General features: G+C 41.5%; 1 protein-coding gene across 2 annotated transcripts in view; it reads right to left on the minus strand.

Moving 5' to 3' along the window:
* Positions 1 to 284: 284 nt before the first annotated feature.
* C5H3orf70 (chromosome 5 C3orf70 homolog) overlaps positions 285 to 14,175 on the minus strand; it is a 104,745-nt gene continuing 90,854 nt past the window's right edge. For both annotated transcript variants that reach the window (XM_049709896.1, XM_004278443.3), the window contains one exon: positions 285 to 5,103. In XM_049709896.1, coding sequence (XP_049565853.1) covers positions 4,547 to 5,103 — 557 coding nt within the window. In that variant the 3' untranslated portion in view covers positions 285 to 4,546. The remainder of the gene's footprint in view (positions 5,104 to 14,175) is intronic.

The raw sequence follows: 14,175 nt of genomic DNA on the forward strand, positions 1-14,175 counted from the left end.
ATTATAAAGCGTTCTGGGAATTATCACCAGTGGTGACCGTGAGTGTACAGTATGCATAATAATAATTACCTGCACTAAGGATTTGTAAAATTTAAATGGAATAATGATGTAAAACACTGATTTCCTAGCACAAAGTAAGCACTGGATATAAATGTTTCACATTTTGCAAATGGGGGCTTTTGCTTTTGTTTCGTTAGGCTCACGTTGTGTTATTATTTAAATCAGACAGAAACTCTCTAAAGTGGGGTGGAGAGGGAGGATATTCCAAAATTCAAAATATCGTATTTGTGCTGGTAAAAAAGAAAAAAATCACATTTATTTTACAAGGTAGTATTTTCCTAAAGTATTATACAGAGAGGAAAGTTGAGCTGTTTGTAGGAAAACAGAATATAATTTTAGGAAATTACACACGGATCAACATTGTGCTTAAAACTTTAAAACAGACAGGTTTTTAAAAAATCACACAGTGAGTATTACAGGGTACGAACAGCCTTAAAAAGTACACATGAACACGATGATATGGAAGCTCAGCATTAAAACTGCTACTGATGATTTGCTTTCAGACTTGTTCAGACTATTAAGAGAGCACTGCTTCAGCCTTAACAGAAAGAACTCAAAGCACGAACAGAAACGCAACCCTTTCCCAATACAGTCAACTCTCAATTATCCATGACAACGAAAGGGAGCAGTGACATAAGAAATTTTTTAAAGATAAATAATTCCAAACTTAGTTTTGAGAAGTGCCCCTGTACTTATGTTTGGATGTGAGAAGCACTGACATCCCTGGAATTGACAGCACTGATAAAGTGCAGAAATGCCCAACGGGAAGAGACACAATCGCACACGGCAGAAAAGCCCAAAATACAACCGGCCTCCTTAATGTGCTCACACCTCCTCTGGAGAGGGGAGCGGGAAAGAAAACCCACGGAAACTTTGTTTTCCTCATGTAAAAATCCAAAACATATCAACAAAATTTTGCAAACAAGATGGAATAATCAAGTGTTGACTGTATAAATATTATTTTAACTTGTGCTTTTTTTTTTCTTGCCTAGAAGTATTTATACCACCAAAAGTATCTGGATATTTTGACAGCTTTCCAAATTATCTGGTTGCATCCTATTGCCCAAGAAGAGAAATTTGCTTTAAAAGGAGTTTATGATCGCCCCAAAAGAACTTTGATGTTTCAAATAGGCCAGGAAGTAGAGATTAAGAAATAAAACCACCACTCAGATAAAATCAAATCCTAGATCAAATCCAAAAAGTACCTCAGGAAAACAACTTCATGGTTTTGTTCTGGTTTTGGTGATTTTATTTTCTGTTTCATTTTGTACTGTATTACCTTGAACTACAGGTCTTCCCCTTCCAGGAAAGCATCTGTTTTTCTTCAGGGTTTTCCTCAAATTTGCATTTCAGATCCTGAAAATACCTAGATTTGATTGTAAAGCTTCAGTTGTTAATGTACCAAACAGTTATAACGACAAAAGCATTTTAATTGCTTTGTCATTTCTCAGAAAAGTCATGAACACGTGTGAAACTTGAAAATTCTAGAAGAAATCCTGGTTAGATAAGAAAGCTAAATTCCACACAGCACTTATTTTGTATGTTCTACCTAACAGCTTTCACGCCAACTTTCAGAAAGTGGGAATGGTGCCAGTTTTTGATAAAAGCCCAAGAAAGCAGTTTTTCCACCCACACAGCCCAACTCTTTGCCCCAAGTGAGCAAAGGTCCAAATGGTAAAGCTTTCATATCTCTCAATGTACAAGTATTAATCAAAAACCTATTTAACATGACTGTGTTCTATGTCTATAGTACACACTGCAGTCTAAACATTTTCTAAAAGTGCCTATAAATATGCTTATACAAATGAGCAATACAGTATCAGGATTACAGAGCAATTCTTTCATATAATACAGAACAGAATAGGCCTAGAATTTAAGTTGAAACTACGTATTTTTATATCCTTATCAGTTGTTTTTGGAATGCAAGCATTAGAGAAACAATTCTCGTTCAATCATATATGATTTTCAGATAATTATTAACAGTGCTAGGACAAAAAAAAGAATTCTTGTTTGTGCTTATTTAGAAAAGGCTATTTTGAGATCCAGGAGCATCTGATATTTAGAATCCTGTGGAACATCTCCAGTTCTATAAAATAGATAGAAGTGAATCTTAGTTTTTAATTATAAAGAGTTTGTGCAAACATTTAAAGTGATTATCAACTAGTCTTAAATCCAAAAATTCCATTAAAATCATGGCTAATCTGAATGGCAGTTCAGGAGTTTAAACAGGAACATAGGTAAAAGTCATAGATATTACCATATAAAGTGCCCAACCCTGACACAGCCAGCCTCAGAAACGTGGCCCTGTGCCCATGGATTCCCATGGCGCTGGAGACCTGGTGGTTGACTCCAATTAGATTAACGGATGGAGGAGAGAACTGATAGGAATGGTGCAGAGAAAGAGTGCCTCATGTTCCTGCCCGGGGTTGCAACAAGCTCACCCAGAATTAGGTGAAGACAGGACCCTGGTGCGAGTCGCCCTGGCTGCAGCTGGCCACTCAATCCTGGGCGGTGCTGAGAGCCCAGGGCAGGGCTCATCAGCTGTCTGTCCCTAAGCCCCTCTCCGTACACCCTTCTCCGCCACCCTCTCCTGGGCCCCGCTGTACCTGGAGCTCTGCTCACCACCTTCTTGGTTTGACTTGTTAAGTCTTTACATTTCAATTAGTGGGAACTTTATGCTGGCTGCATTCTCATCTAGCACAGAAAGTGTTAACAAACACTGCTTTCAAAGGAATATGCACACTCCGCTTTCTAAACCCTATGGCTGCTTGGGGCACCTAAATCTAACAAACTCTTCTAGCCAGTCACGTGACTACACATACAACTAGGAAAGCAGGTTCTGCCTGGAGTGACTTTTGAAAGATGCCAAGTGGAGGCTTCAGGGAAGGACACAACAGGCCTCTTCTTATTTCTTAAAATACAAACTAATGTGACACAGAAGATATGTCATGAGATGATGCCATGAGCGCGCACTCATGGATGGTCAGGGTGTAGGAAGTATTTCTCCAGCTCCAACTTTGACGGTTCTGGTTTCATGTGGGCCATATTTTAAATTTCCTAGATTCTTAACTATGCCTCACAGACGGTATATTTGGAGAAACAGCAGGTAACCGACTCACACGAGAACACCAGTTACTAATGGAGATTAGGAGCAGAATTCTGAAGAGAGCTAAATAAGAAAGAATCACTTACTATTTTATGTGTGCAGGAAAAGAGAATATTTACAACAGCCCATGAATATTACTGTTGTAAAGTGAATGAATATTACACAAAATATTTTCTCCTGACTTAGCGAACTATTTCAACTGTTTTTGCATTGGCATAAAAAATCCATGCATCATATTGAATTCTAATCCAGTTCTCACCTAAGCCATCCTAATGCTTCATACAACCAAATGAAGCAGAATTAATCAAACCTATTAGATTCATTCCTAATCCCTAAAGGACTGCTGTCTTTAGCACTTCCATGCTAACTAAAACTATGACTGACTTTTTTTCTTAAGACATCAGATGTGGCTGCCTCCTAAATATAATACCTATATAACTCCTAAAAGTTTCCCCCAGACTTGAAGAACAATTTTAAAAAGCAGGGATATGTTGGGGAACCCACCCAAGAGGCCAGTTCAAATGGTACAACATCCCCAGCTAGCCCAGGCCAAGTACATCTCTCCTTCCCCCGGGTTCCCAGGGCACTCTGGGTCCCATCACCTGCATGTGTTACCTCGCCTACTGGACTGTGGTCCCTTCCTGCCAGCAGTCAGGTCTTATTCACTCTGTATCCCTGAAGAGCGTAGGCACTCAGCTAAAGCTGGACTGAGCCTGAAACAGAGGTGGAATCTCTTCTGAAGTGAGGTCTAGCTCAGCCCCAGATAACGGAGGGATGTGCAGACACTGGCCATAACTAGGGACTGAGCTGGCCTCCAGTAACCTCCCAGAAGTAAGCCAGGACAGCACTGGCCCAGCCCCAGTGCAGGCGGTGGGGAGACGGGGAAAGGGACAGAATGGCATTAACCAGTGCACACCTTGAGGGGTCACGTGAACCACTTTCCACACGGGACTAGCAGGGTAGGGGTGCTCAGCACGCCAAAAGGAACGCCAAAGAGTTGTTCTGCGAAGAACTGGCTCTTTATAAAATAGTGTCTCCTTCACTCCGGGCAGCTCCTCAACCTGATCCGTGATGCTCTGTGATCATCACTTTATCACATCATTGCTTTCAAAGTTCCCAGTGAAATTAAGGCTGGGTCACAATTCATGACACCAGATGCTACATAAAAAGGAAGTCAAGATACAAAAGAAAACCATTTATAAGAAAAAAATGTCTTAATTATAAGACTAATTTAAAAGTGAAGCTAAATCAGCAGACCACTGAACTGGTATGGTTGTTAGAGAGGGGTAGAAAACATCGACTGCATTGGAAAAAGGATCCATTAGACAAAAGTACAAAAGCTCAGCATGGATCAGAGGACGGGGCTTCCTGCCTGGACGCTCACACGGTGGTTTCTATTGTTTCAATCACTTCCAGATCAGACTGCGAAGGGGAGAGAAGGGTGCACTCGTCTGGTTCCCAGCTGCTCTCTGGACTGTAATCTTCCTCTGAACTCAGTTCTGCTCCTTCTTCTGTGTCCTCATCGCACGACTCCACATAGTGAGCCCCGACTGCATTGATCCCAGAGTCCTCAGAACTTGAGGGAGAAGAGCAGTGATCTATTTTTGGCGTATTGCTCTCTTTTGATATTAAGGCATCGTGTGCAGAGACCTCCTCGGGGCTAATTTTGTGGGAATGTGGCGCCGGCTGCTTCTGCACATAACACATCTTCCCATTAATACATTTAACCTGATAGTTGTCAATAAAGAGGTCTGAGATCATACAGTACCTTGGTGAATCAGGGGGGAGGGGAGGCTGGAAGACAGATGCGAATTTCAAAAAGTGTTCAGTGAGGGACACTGAGATCTGAATGGTGTTTGTGGGTTCCCAAGGCCTTGCGGGAATCTCAGTGCTTGGAAGCTGTTCCACAGGGGTCATCGGCTGATACACGTATTTGCCTGTGGGGAACACAAAAAGGCAGCTGAAATCTAAGAGTATTACACACACTACATTAAGGTAGCCATAATGGTTTCTCTCTGAGGACTCAGAATGTTTTTAAAAATATTTCAATAACACCTCAGAAGAAACTAATAATAGAATCGTTCAAAACTGTTATAATCAATTAAAAATACAACACGGTACCATAACATCATGGTGTTTTCATCTAAGAAACTCAACACACTTTACAAATCTTAATTTATATTTGAGTCTTTTTAATGCCTCTGGAATAGGTGGGTGGATACTATCATCCTTATTTTTCAGACAACTTGAAATGATTTACCCATCATACTAAAATAAAGAATGTCCACATTATAGTATGGTAAAAACATACTGTAAAATAGTATAATATACCATAAAATTATAATTCCATTTTTATCTTTAATAATTATATGCTAATATAGACACTTAAAATTTATCATCAGGATTATGATAAGACTTTCACTCTTCAGGTTTCTATGTTTTAATCAGAATACACATACACACACATATTTAATAGGTAATGGCCTATAGCATTGTCCTGGTCACCCTCAGTGGCCAGGGTCAGGTGCAGGGTGTGAAATGATCTCTTTCAAGACCCAAAGCTCATCAGTGGCCAAAGCAGGAGATGTTCTCCCTGACACCAATTCCACAAGCACAACCTCAGCCAAGCACAGGCACAGGCAGATGCAGGGGGGTGACCTGCCAGATGTTTCTAGAAAACCAAGAAGCTTATCCCCAAACCTTCCCTCTGCCTAGGTGTTTCTCACAGAGTTTGTGTGGAAGTGAAACCTAACTGGATCTGCTCCTCCCGCATCTCTTTGCTCATTCTCTTTTGCTTCACTCAACAGTTAACAAAGCCTCCCCTGTACCAAGTGCTAAGAAGACAGATGGAGATGACAATTGCCCAGTCTGTAAGCCTAAAATGATTTAAAAATAGAAATCTGGAAAAAAAAAAAACCAACAACCACCACAAGTCCCAGAGACAGAAGCCACAAATGTAGGCACCATCTTGGGTTTATTCCTAACGTAGCTGATTTATCAATCAGTCCATACAGTATCTTCTGCACATATTTATGACACTGTTTTTTAACCTCAATGCTATTGCCATTTCAGATCAGATAATCCTTTGTTGAGGGGCTGTCCTATGCACTAGCATCCTTGGCCTCTACCCACTAGATGCCAGTAGCACCTCCCCAGGCTGACAATCAAAACATCTCCAGGGCTTCCCTGGTGGCGCAGTGGTTGAGAGTCCGCCTGCCGATGCAGGGGACACGGGTTGGTGCCCCGGTCCGGGAAGATCCCACATGCCGCGGAGCGGCTAGGCCCGTGAGCCATGGCCGCTGAGCCTGCGCGTCTGGAGCCTGTGCTCCGCAACGGGAGAGGCCACAACAGTGAGAGGCCCGCGTACTGAAAAAAAAAAACCCAAAAAAACCCAAAAACCAAAACAAAACATCTCCACATGTTGTCACATATACCTGGAGGCAAAATCGCCCTCGCTGAGAACCACTGATTTATGACCTCCTCATGAGCATCTCTTTGCAGGCAAATCACCCACCGTGCTCTGCTCCCATCTGTTTTAGTTCTCAGTCAGATCAAAAATTCTAGGATAGGGATCACATTTGTAAGGAAAACTACCTTATATTTTTTAAATAAGTTCATTAAGCATGGACGAATAGCAATTTTAGATCAGAAATGTGAACAGCAAACTGTGCCACAGATAGTGCAACATCTGATCTGTTAAGATCAATCAAGCCTGCCTGTATTTTTTACCTCTGTTTCTTGACTCCTGTACAAAAAAGTGGGCTTAGATGCCACAATTTCTTTGTAACTAAATCACTCTAAAAATACACTCAGCTTCATTCTGGAGTGAGGGAATTCCCCTGGCAGTCCAGCGTTAGAATTCCGCACTCTCATTGCCAAGGGCCCGGGTTCAATCCCTGGTCTGGGAACTAAGATCCCACATGCCACGCGGCACGGCTAAAAAAAAAAATCATTCTGGAGTAAAACTGTTAAGCCTTTGGGGTCCCAGGTCTGCTTCCAAGCCTGGACATATTTCACACAAACCTTACGGTCTAACAAAAATACAAGCAAGAACTGTCATGCCTGCCTGGGAAATTGTTTAAAATATATTGGGCTGGCCAAAAAGTTCGTTCAGTTTTAAGTAAAAATAAAAGACATTTTTCATTTTCACAAAGAACTTCATTGAACAACATATTCACTAACCGACCTGACTTTTTGGCCAACCCAATACCAGGTATCTTCAATTCTGTTATCTGTAAAGGAAGGGATTACTCCTTGTCAGGCAAAGTTCAAGTCAGGCAAGTTCTAACAGCTTGGTAGGAACTCTGAATCCAAGCAGAGGGGCAAAAAAGGCAGACTTTCAAGCCTCCCCTCTGGTCTGTCAGCCCCAGGATTAGAGAAAGATGAGTGTGGGCAGAGGACAGAAAAGGGACTGGGAGAATTTAGGGGACTCTACTCCCTTCTGTCCACAGAGTGGTGAACAAAACATCTGGAACGGAGGTTTGGTCTTTTCTTGGGTGGTAGACTGGTGGTTACTGGGTTCAGAGGCTATGGATGGCAGGCACTCATGAAATGCTTGTCGCAGATGCTGATTAAGCTCATTCTGGCCCAAGTAACCTATGGTTTAGTTACCCACTGGTCACCGCATAAGAGGTTCCTGAGACCCAGAGGGCTCAGCGCTTTATCTAGTCCAAAGGTGGAGAGGATCCTGCAGCCTGACTTTGGGCCTTCTCTGACCAGCCTCTCCTACTCTCACCTAAGCCCCCCTGCTGCACCCACCCCCTTACCCGCCTTTGTGCTTCTTCAAAATTTGCTTTTTCTCTTCTTCTCAGTTGTTCTACCTCTTACTCTCCTCTCTCCTCCAAAGCACCATTTTTATTTCTTGAAGTGTGGTAAAAGTAAGAGAAATGCAGCTTGGAGAGAAAGGTATGTTGCATTCCAGGTTACATTTTCTTCTACCAGTTACACCTATTAAACATGCTATTCAGAGCTGGAGTGACAGCCTGTTATCTGGTGATACTGAGATACAGATGCAAAGAGGAAGGCAGGGAAGAGAAAAGTAATAAAGATGGCCAGATGAGAAACAGAGTTGAGTAAACATCTTTTAAATATCAATGATTATATAATACTATATTGTTTGATTTGCTCATAAACATATAAATTATAAAACAAACATATCAAGGATTTAGTTTTGTAAAGAGTCCAGAGGGGGGACTTCCCTGGGGGTGCAGTGGTTAAGAATCCGCCTGCCAATGCAGGGGACATGGGTTCGAGCCCTGGTCCGGGAAGATCCCACATGCCACGGAGCAACTAAGCCCATGCACCACAACTACTGAGCCCGCGCTCTAGAGCCTGCACTCTAGAGCCTGCAAACCACAACTACTGAGCCCACGTGCCACAACTACTGAAGCCTGCGCGCCTAGAGCCCGTGCTCTGCAACAAGAGAAGCCACCGCAATGAGAAGCTGGCACACCGCAACAAAGAGTAGCCCCCGCTCGTTGCAACTAGAGAAAGCCTGCGCGCAGCAACAAAGACCCAACGCAGCCAAAAATAAATAAATAAATTTAAAATAAATAAAAAATGTGGTGTTTGTCTAGGTTTCCCCACTGTAAAGTTAGTATTTTTCTCTCTATAATATTAAGTATCTTGTGAAGAGATATTTTGAGAGTATGCAAATACCCTGTTTCTCATCATACCACCATCTACTAATTTTAGCATGCACAGGTGGATGTGGCCTGCAACAATCACTACTGTGTTATTTGCCAAATAGTGATTTTCTATTTACATCATTCCTTCTATATTTATTAATTAGAATTCTATCTAAGCAGGAGATGCTCCTTCTCCCTCATTTATTTATGTATTCAATTATTTACTGATAGAAGCATGGACTCATATTTATTTTATTCTAGGGATTGTAATCCTTTACTACCGTTATTTATTTTGTTGCTCAAATTGTCCCAGACTTAGCTCTTGGGAGCTCCTTTAAGTTACCCCTGTGTCATTTCAACATGCCCCATATTTTTGTGACGACTTCCTCACGTTCTGGCGTCATAAGAAGTTACTGGCTTATCCTGTACTTCCCCTGCCCCAGTCCAGGAATCAGCCATTTCTCCAAGGAGCCCTAGCTCCTTTCTTACGAACTTACACATTCTTAAGCTTATTCTCAAAATACTCCTGTGAAGCAGAATCTTAGTTTGCTAATGACTCATTCAGCCACTCACAAAATTCATCCATACGAAAGTGAAGACTACACCTCATTACACTACTTAACACCCATTTTAAAAAATAATATAAAAACTAAAAATAAACTTTGTAAACGCATTACTTTATATGGAATCTTTTTCAAGGGAGCTCAAATCACATTCTCAATAATGAAACTGACTAATCACAATAGGTTTTTGTGATCACTAAGTGAAAAATAAATTTCATATATTCATGTTTCTTTTCAGGAAAGCTGGTTCAACACTACAGGTATTTCTCAACTAAAGGCCAATCAAAACCACTAAATAAGTAACTTAAACTATTCTTTTAAAGTCTTGGTTCATAATTTTTCTGACTGTTCTTCCCCAATGGTGTTTAGCAACAATATGTAGTACATACTGTTTTATTGTTTTTGTTTTTTAACATCTTTATTGGAGTATAATTGCTTTACAATGGTGTGTTAGTTTCTGCTGTATAACAAAGTGAATCAGCTATACTGTATACATATATCCCCATATCCCCTCCCTCTTGCATCTCCCTCCCACCCTCCCTATCCCACCCCTCTAGGTGTTCACAAAGCACCGAGCTGATCTCCCTGTGCTATGCGGCTGCTTCCCACTAGCTATCAATTTTACATTTGGTAGTGTGTATATGTCCATGCCACTCTCTCACTTTGTCCCAGCTTACCCTTCCCCCTCCCCGTGTCCTCAAGTCCATTCTCTACTAGGTCTGCACAGACCTACATACTGTTTTCACCATGCCTCAATGAGACACTAAAACAGATTTTTGTTTTCATCCTGGTGGAAAGAAGGAAGGGATAGAGGGAGAGAGGGGAGAGTTAATTACTTTCTCAAGCTCATGTAATAAGGCAGAGGTCAGTTCTAGAGCCCAAGCCCTGTGACAGCCTATGTTCTTTCTTCATGAGAATACTCATTACTTAATTAATAAGATTTATCTAATGCTCTTATTAGTTTACACTGTCATTCTCTGCCATTAACTTCAGCTAATATTCCAATCGGTAGCACAGTTGTATGCACATAGTAGATACATTCCCTAGTAGGAGTTTCTTTCTTTCGGTTGTAGAGCACAGAGAGAAGGCAGGTGGGGATAAACGTAGAAAATGATTTATGTGGCCCCTTAAGCTATCGCATGCACTTTGTTAAACTAGTTTTTAGGATCAGTTGTGCATTTTGATTTTTAAAAAAGATCCTCTGGAGGGGAATGAGCTTTTTGCTTTTACAGGTAGTTTTATGACTGTTAAATGTGTGTCCGCTTGACACATGAACTACACTGCTCTCAGGGAATGCAAAGTTATTTTAAAATTAGCCTAAGCAAAATATAATTAAAAAGGTAAATCTACTGGAAAAAACTGAGTGGCCTAAGGGAAACTGCATGCACAGTTCAGTTCTTTGATTTTATATACTGAATCACAAGTATGCTTATTTTAGTCCCAAGGGCATTCATTATATTGAAAATAATATTAAATACTCTTATTCAGCTATTTCTGCAATGTACATTATTTACTTAGTTGAGTAGCATATCACAAACTAAAAGCAAAAGAACCTAACATTTATTATAACCAATATTTTTTGTGGCCTTACCCTCTACCACCCTGCTCCACTGGCAGTAATATACCAATATTTTTGTACTTCAATCTATGAGAACAATAAAGTTCATACACTGCTCAATATATTGAAGTCCCCAATCAGAAATTTATGCAAGATGCTAATTTCTTCATTTTTCAAATCGTGTAACCTTTAGTGAGGAGGAACATATTAATGTAAAGCAAAACCCCAGTGAGACAGAGCACCAGAGCATGGTTTATTTACTCAGTTAACAAATATTTATTGACTATTTACCATGTTTATACTACTAAATCAGATGCTGTGGGGAAATAAAAAGTACAATGTGTAGTCATGCTTCAAGGGGCTTCCAGTCAAACTGCAGGGAGAAGATAAAAAATAAAAATAAAACACCAGTTGAGCAAAACTGTAAACATACAAGGGCATTCACCAAGCAGCGGAATAGGATTCCAGGCTTCACTGAAGGACTGTACCTGGCTGTTAAAAGACAATCAGAACTGCTCCAGGCCAGTTCCAGAGCCAGAATGTGTCAGCAGGCATGTGGGGTTCACAGAGTTGACCAAGACAGCAAAGGAGGATAAAGTTTGTGAGGAAGACAGAGGCTGGACGGGGCTTAGAATGCAAGGCCAAAGTGTTCGTGTTTTGCTAACAATGGGGACCAGTGCAGATTACTGAGGAGGCAAGTAATAACAATAAAAGAGGGATTTCAGAGAATTTAGTCTGGTAAAGATGTGCAGAGGGACTGGAAAGAGAAGAGATGGGGGTTAAGGGGAGGCTATTACAGGGTTTCAAGCATGACATTCTGACCTGACGCAAGTCACCTGGCTCAGTAGAGGAAGGAACACAAGAGACATTCCCAGGAAGGTGGCAGATCCTGGGGGTTCAGGGCAAGGACTGGGGCTACGTACTGGCTGTCCAACCTTTATCAAATTAACAGTCCCATGCTTTCCATTTCCTCAGGGTAAAGTGGTCAGTGCACTCTATCTTTTAAAGCACTGACTCAATGCCTGGCACATTGTATAATTCTATTATTGGTGTTGCTCATAGAAGACAGGAGCTGCCTGCAGGTCTCCAAGCCCCTCTAGAGGCTTCCCAGCTTTGCCTTTCTACTCACGTCCATTTCTATATGCTCCTCTCATGGGATGGGCACAGATAAAGCTGGTCTAAAGCACAAATCAGACTTCGACAATCAAGCTTCCACCCTCTCCCAGTTGGTTTTACGCTCAGATCCGGAGTTAAGTCAAACTGGTAAGAGGGGGAATGGAGGAGGTGGAGAAGTACCACGGAGCAGCCCGTGCAGGGCAGGAGCCCTCACCAACAGACCTCTACAGTCTGCGCTGCTCTGGGCCACAATTTTGGCACCCTGAAGTAGGGCAGCCAGTACAGTGAGGCCTGCCTTAAAAATAACATTTCTAAAAGTGCCATAAACCAACGAGAGAGAGAAGCTGTTCACCACATTTACCAAGTTAGAGCAGCCAATGTGAAGAGAGACATGATGAAGCCTCTATCCTTTTTTAAACCATGTTTATTCCTACCTGAAGCCAAGTCTTCTGGTTTGAGGGACAGATACATGTAAAAAAAAAAAAAATTGTGTATTTTAATAAGTAACTACCACTGAAAAACTAGGGGTAAAGAGAAGTGTAAAATGCATCCCTCTTACGACCCAATTTGGGTCACACAAACATCTGTAAGCACCACAAGAAGAAAGAGAAGTATTAAGTTGTGGGGTATACACTATATAAGGTACAGGAGCCCAGAAAAAGTGAGGGCTGGAAGGGCTAAGAAGAGGCTCCCAAGAAACGGATATAAACTTAAGAAGGGATAGGACCTGGACAAAAGAAAGTAAAGTGGCAGGCTTTGTGCAAAATCCAGAGGCGGAAGTAGTGTGGGCTGTCTCAGGGGCAGTGGGGTCAACAGCCTTACTGGAACAGAGGGTCTCCTGCCACGAAACCAGTCTCATCACAGATAATCTAGAAAGAGAGCAAAACCCTTCCCTTGCCTAAGGAGACTGGATACCATAAGAGCCACTCTGCTGAATAAACTGGCACAATGGAACTCCTTGAACTTGTAGACACAGACAATTCCAGTTGGGAAAGAGCCCCTTGTAGGGCCAGAGAGTTCGGAAACATCCAATAGGTAAGTCTGGCTAAAACAGGCCATAGTAAAAAAGGAAAAAAAAAAAAAAAGGCAGAGAATGAGAACTCTCTTAGGCTTTCCAGTTCCTTTTAGGGGGCCAAATAAGGGTTTCATGGAGCGAATATCTCCACCTCTTTATCCTTAATCTCAGAAGTCCTACTTATCCACCGGGAGCTGTTCTGTAGAGTTGGTTTTAATACAGTAATTGGTTAAAAAAGGGATGGCTGAGGGAGTCTTCTAAGGATGGTTGACTGAGGAGGAGATGAAGCATGAAAAACCGTATGTTCAGAAAGAAGAGGAGGGCTGCTGACAGAGCACACAGAGACTCAACCACTGTGTATTAAGAATCTGCACTTTGCAGTACAGGAAAACATTGGGAGAGAAGCCTGATGGAGGGAAAGAGGAATAAGTAAAAAGCGGCTGATTATGGATCACTGCAAGGGAAGGAAAGCTGTATGAGTGTCACCCCTTTTTTGTCTGAAGATGGATGACGATGATGATAGTCATTACCTTTGATTTCTTTATAAGAAGCCTTGACCTTATTGGCATTTTATTAAACCATCTCAGCCTCCTACCTTCCTCTGCAAAAATCAATAGTGGATGGGCTGAGTTACCAGACTAGCCAACAGATTTCTAAAACTTCAATTAGAAAAAATCTGAGAACAAAGAAACTCCCTATGGGAGGCAGCACAAGTGGAGACGGAGAACATGAAGACTCTGGCGCAGTTTTCTGCCATTCCACTAACACACAGCTGTGTAGTTCTACAGATCCCAAATAAGTTATTAGCAGCCATTAATCCAATGGGCAGATAATCGTGACAGTCTGAAACTAAGGGACGTAGTACAAGACATCTGTCACATTCATCTATTGATCTGGGAATAAAAAGTTCAGAAAATTCCCAAGAAAAGGATGCTAACCAGTCAACCTGATCTAAGAAAATTAAGATCTTAAACCATCTGTGCTTTTCACAGGGGCTCAGCAGATATTTACTGAAATAAAACAACACATTTTTTTTGTTAAAGGTTATTTTTGTAAGGAACATGTCTGTGTTTAGTCAAGAACCTCATTTTTAAATTTATACAAACCAGTATGGCATTCTGGAGCTTTAT

The sequence above is a fragment of the Orcinus orca genome, chromosome 5, assembly GCF_937001465.1.
Source record: "Orcinus orca chromosome 5, mOrcOrc1.1, whole genome shotgun sequence".
NCBI classification, from domain to species: domain Eukaryota; kingdom Metazoa; phylum Chordata; class Mammalia; order Artiodactyla; family Delphinidae; genus Orcinus; species Orcinus orca.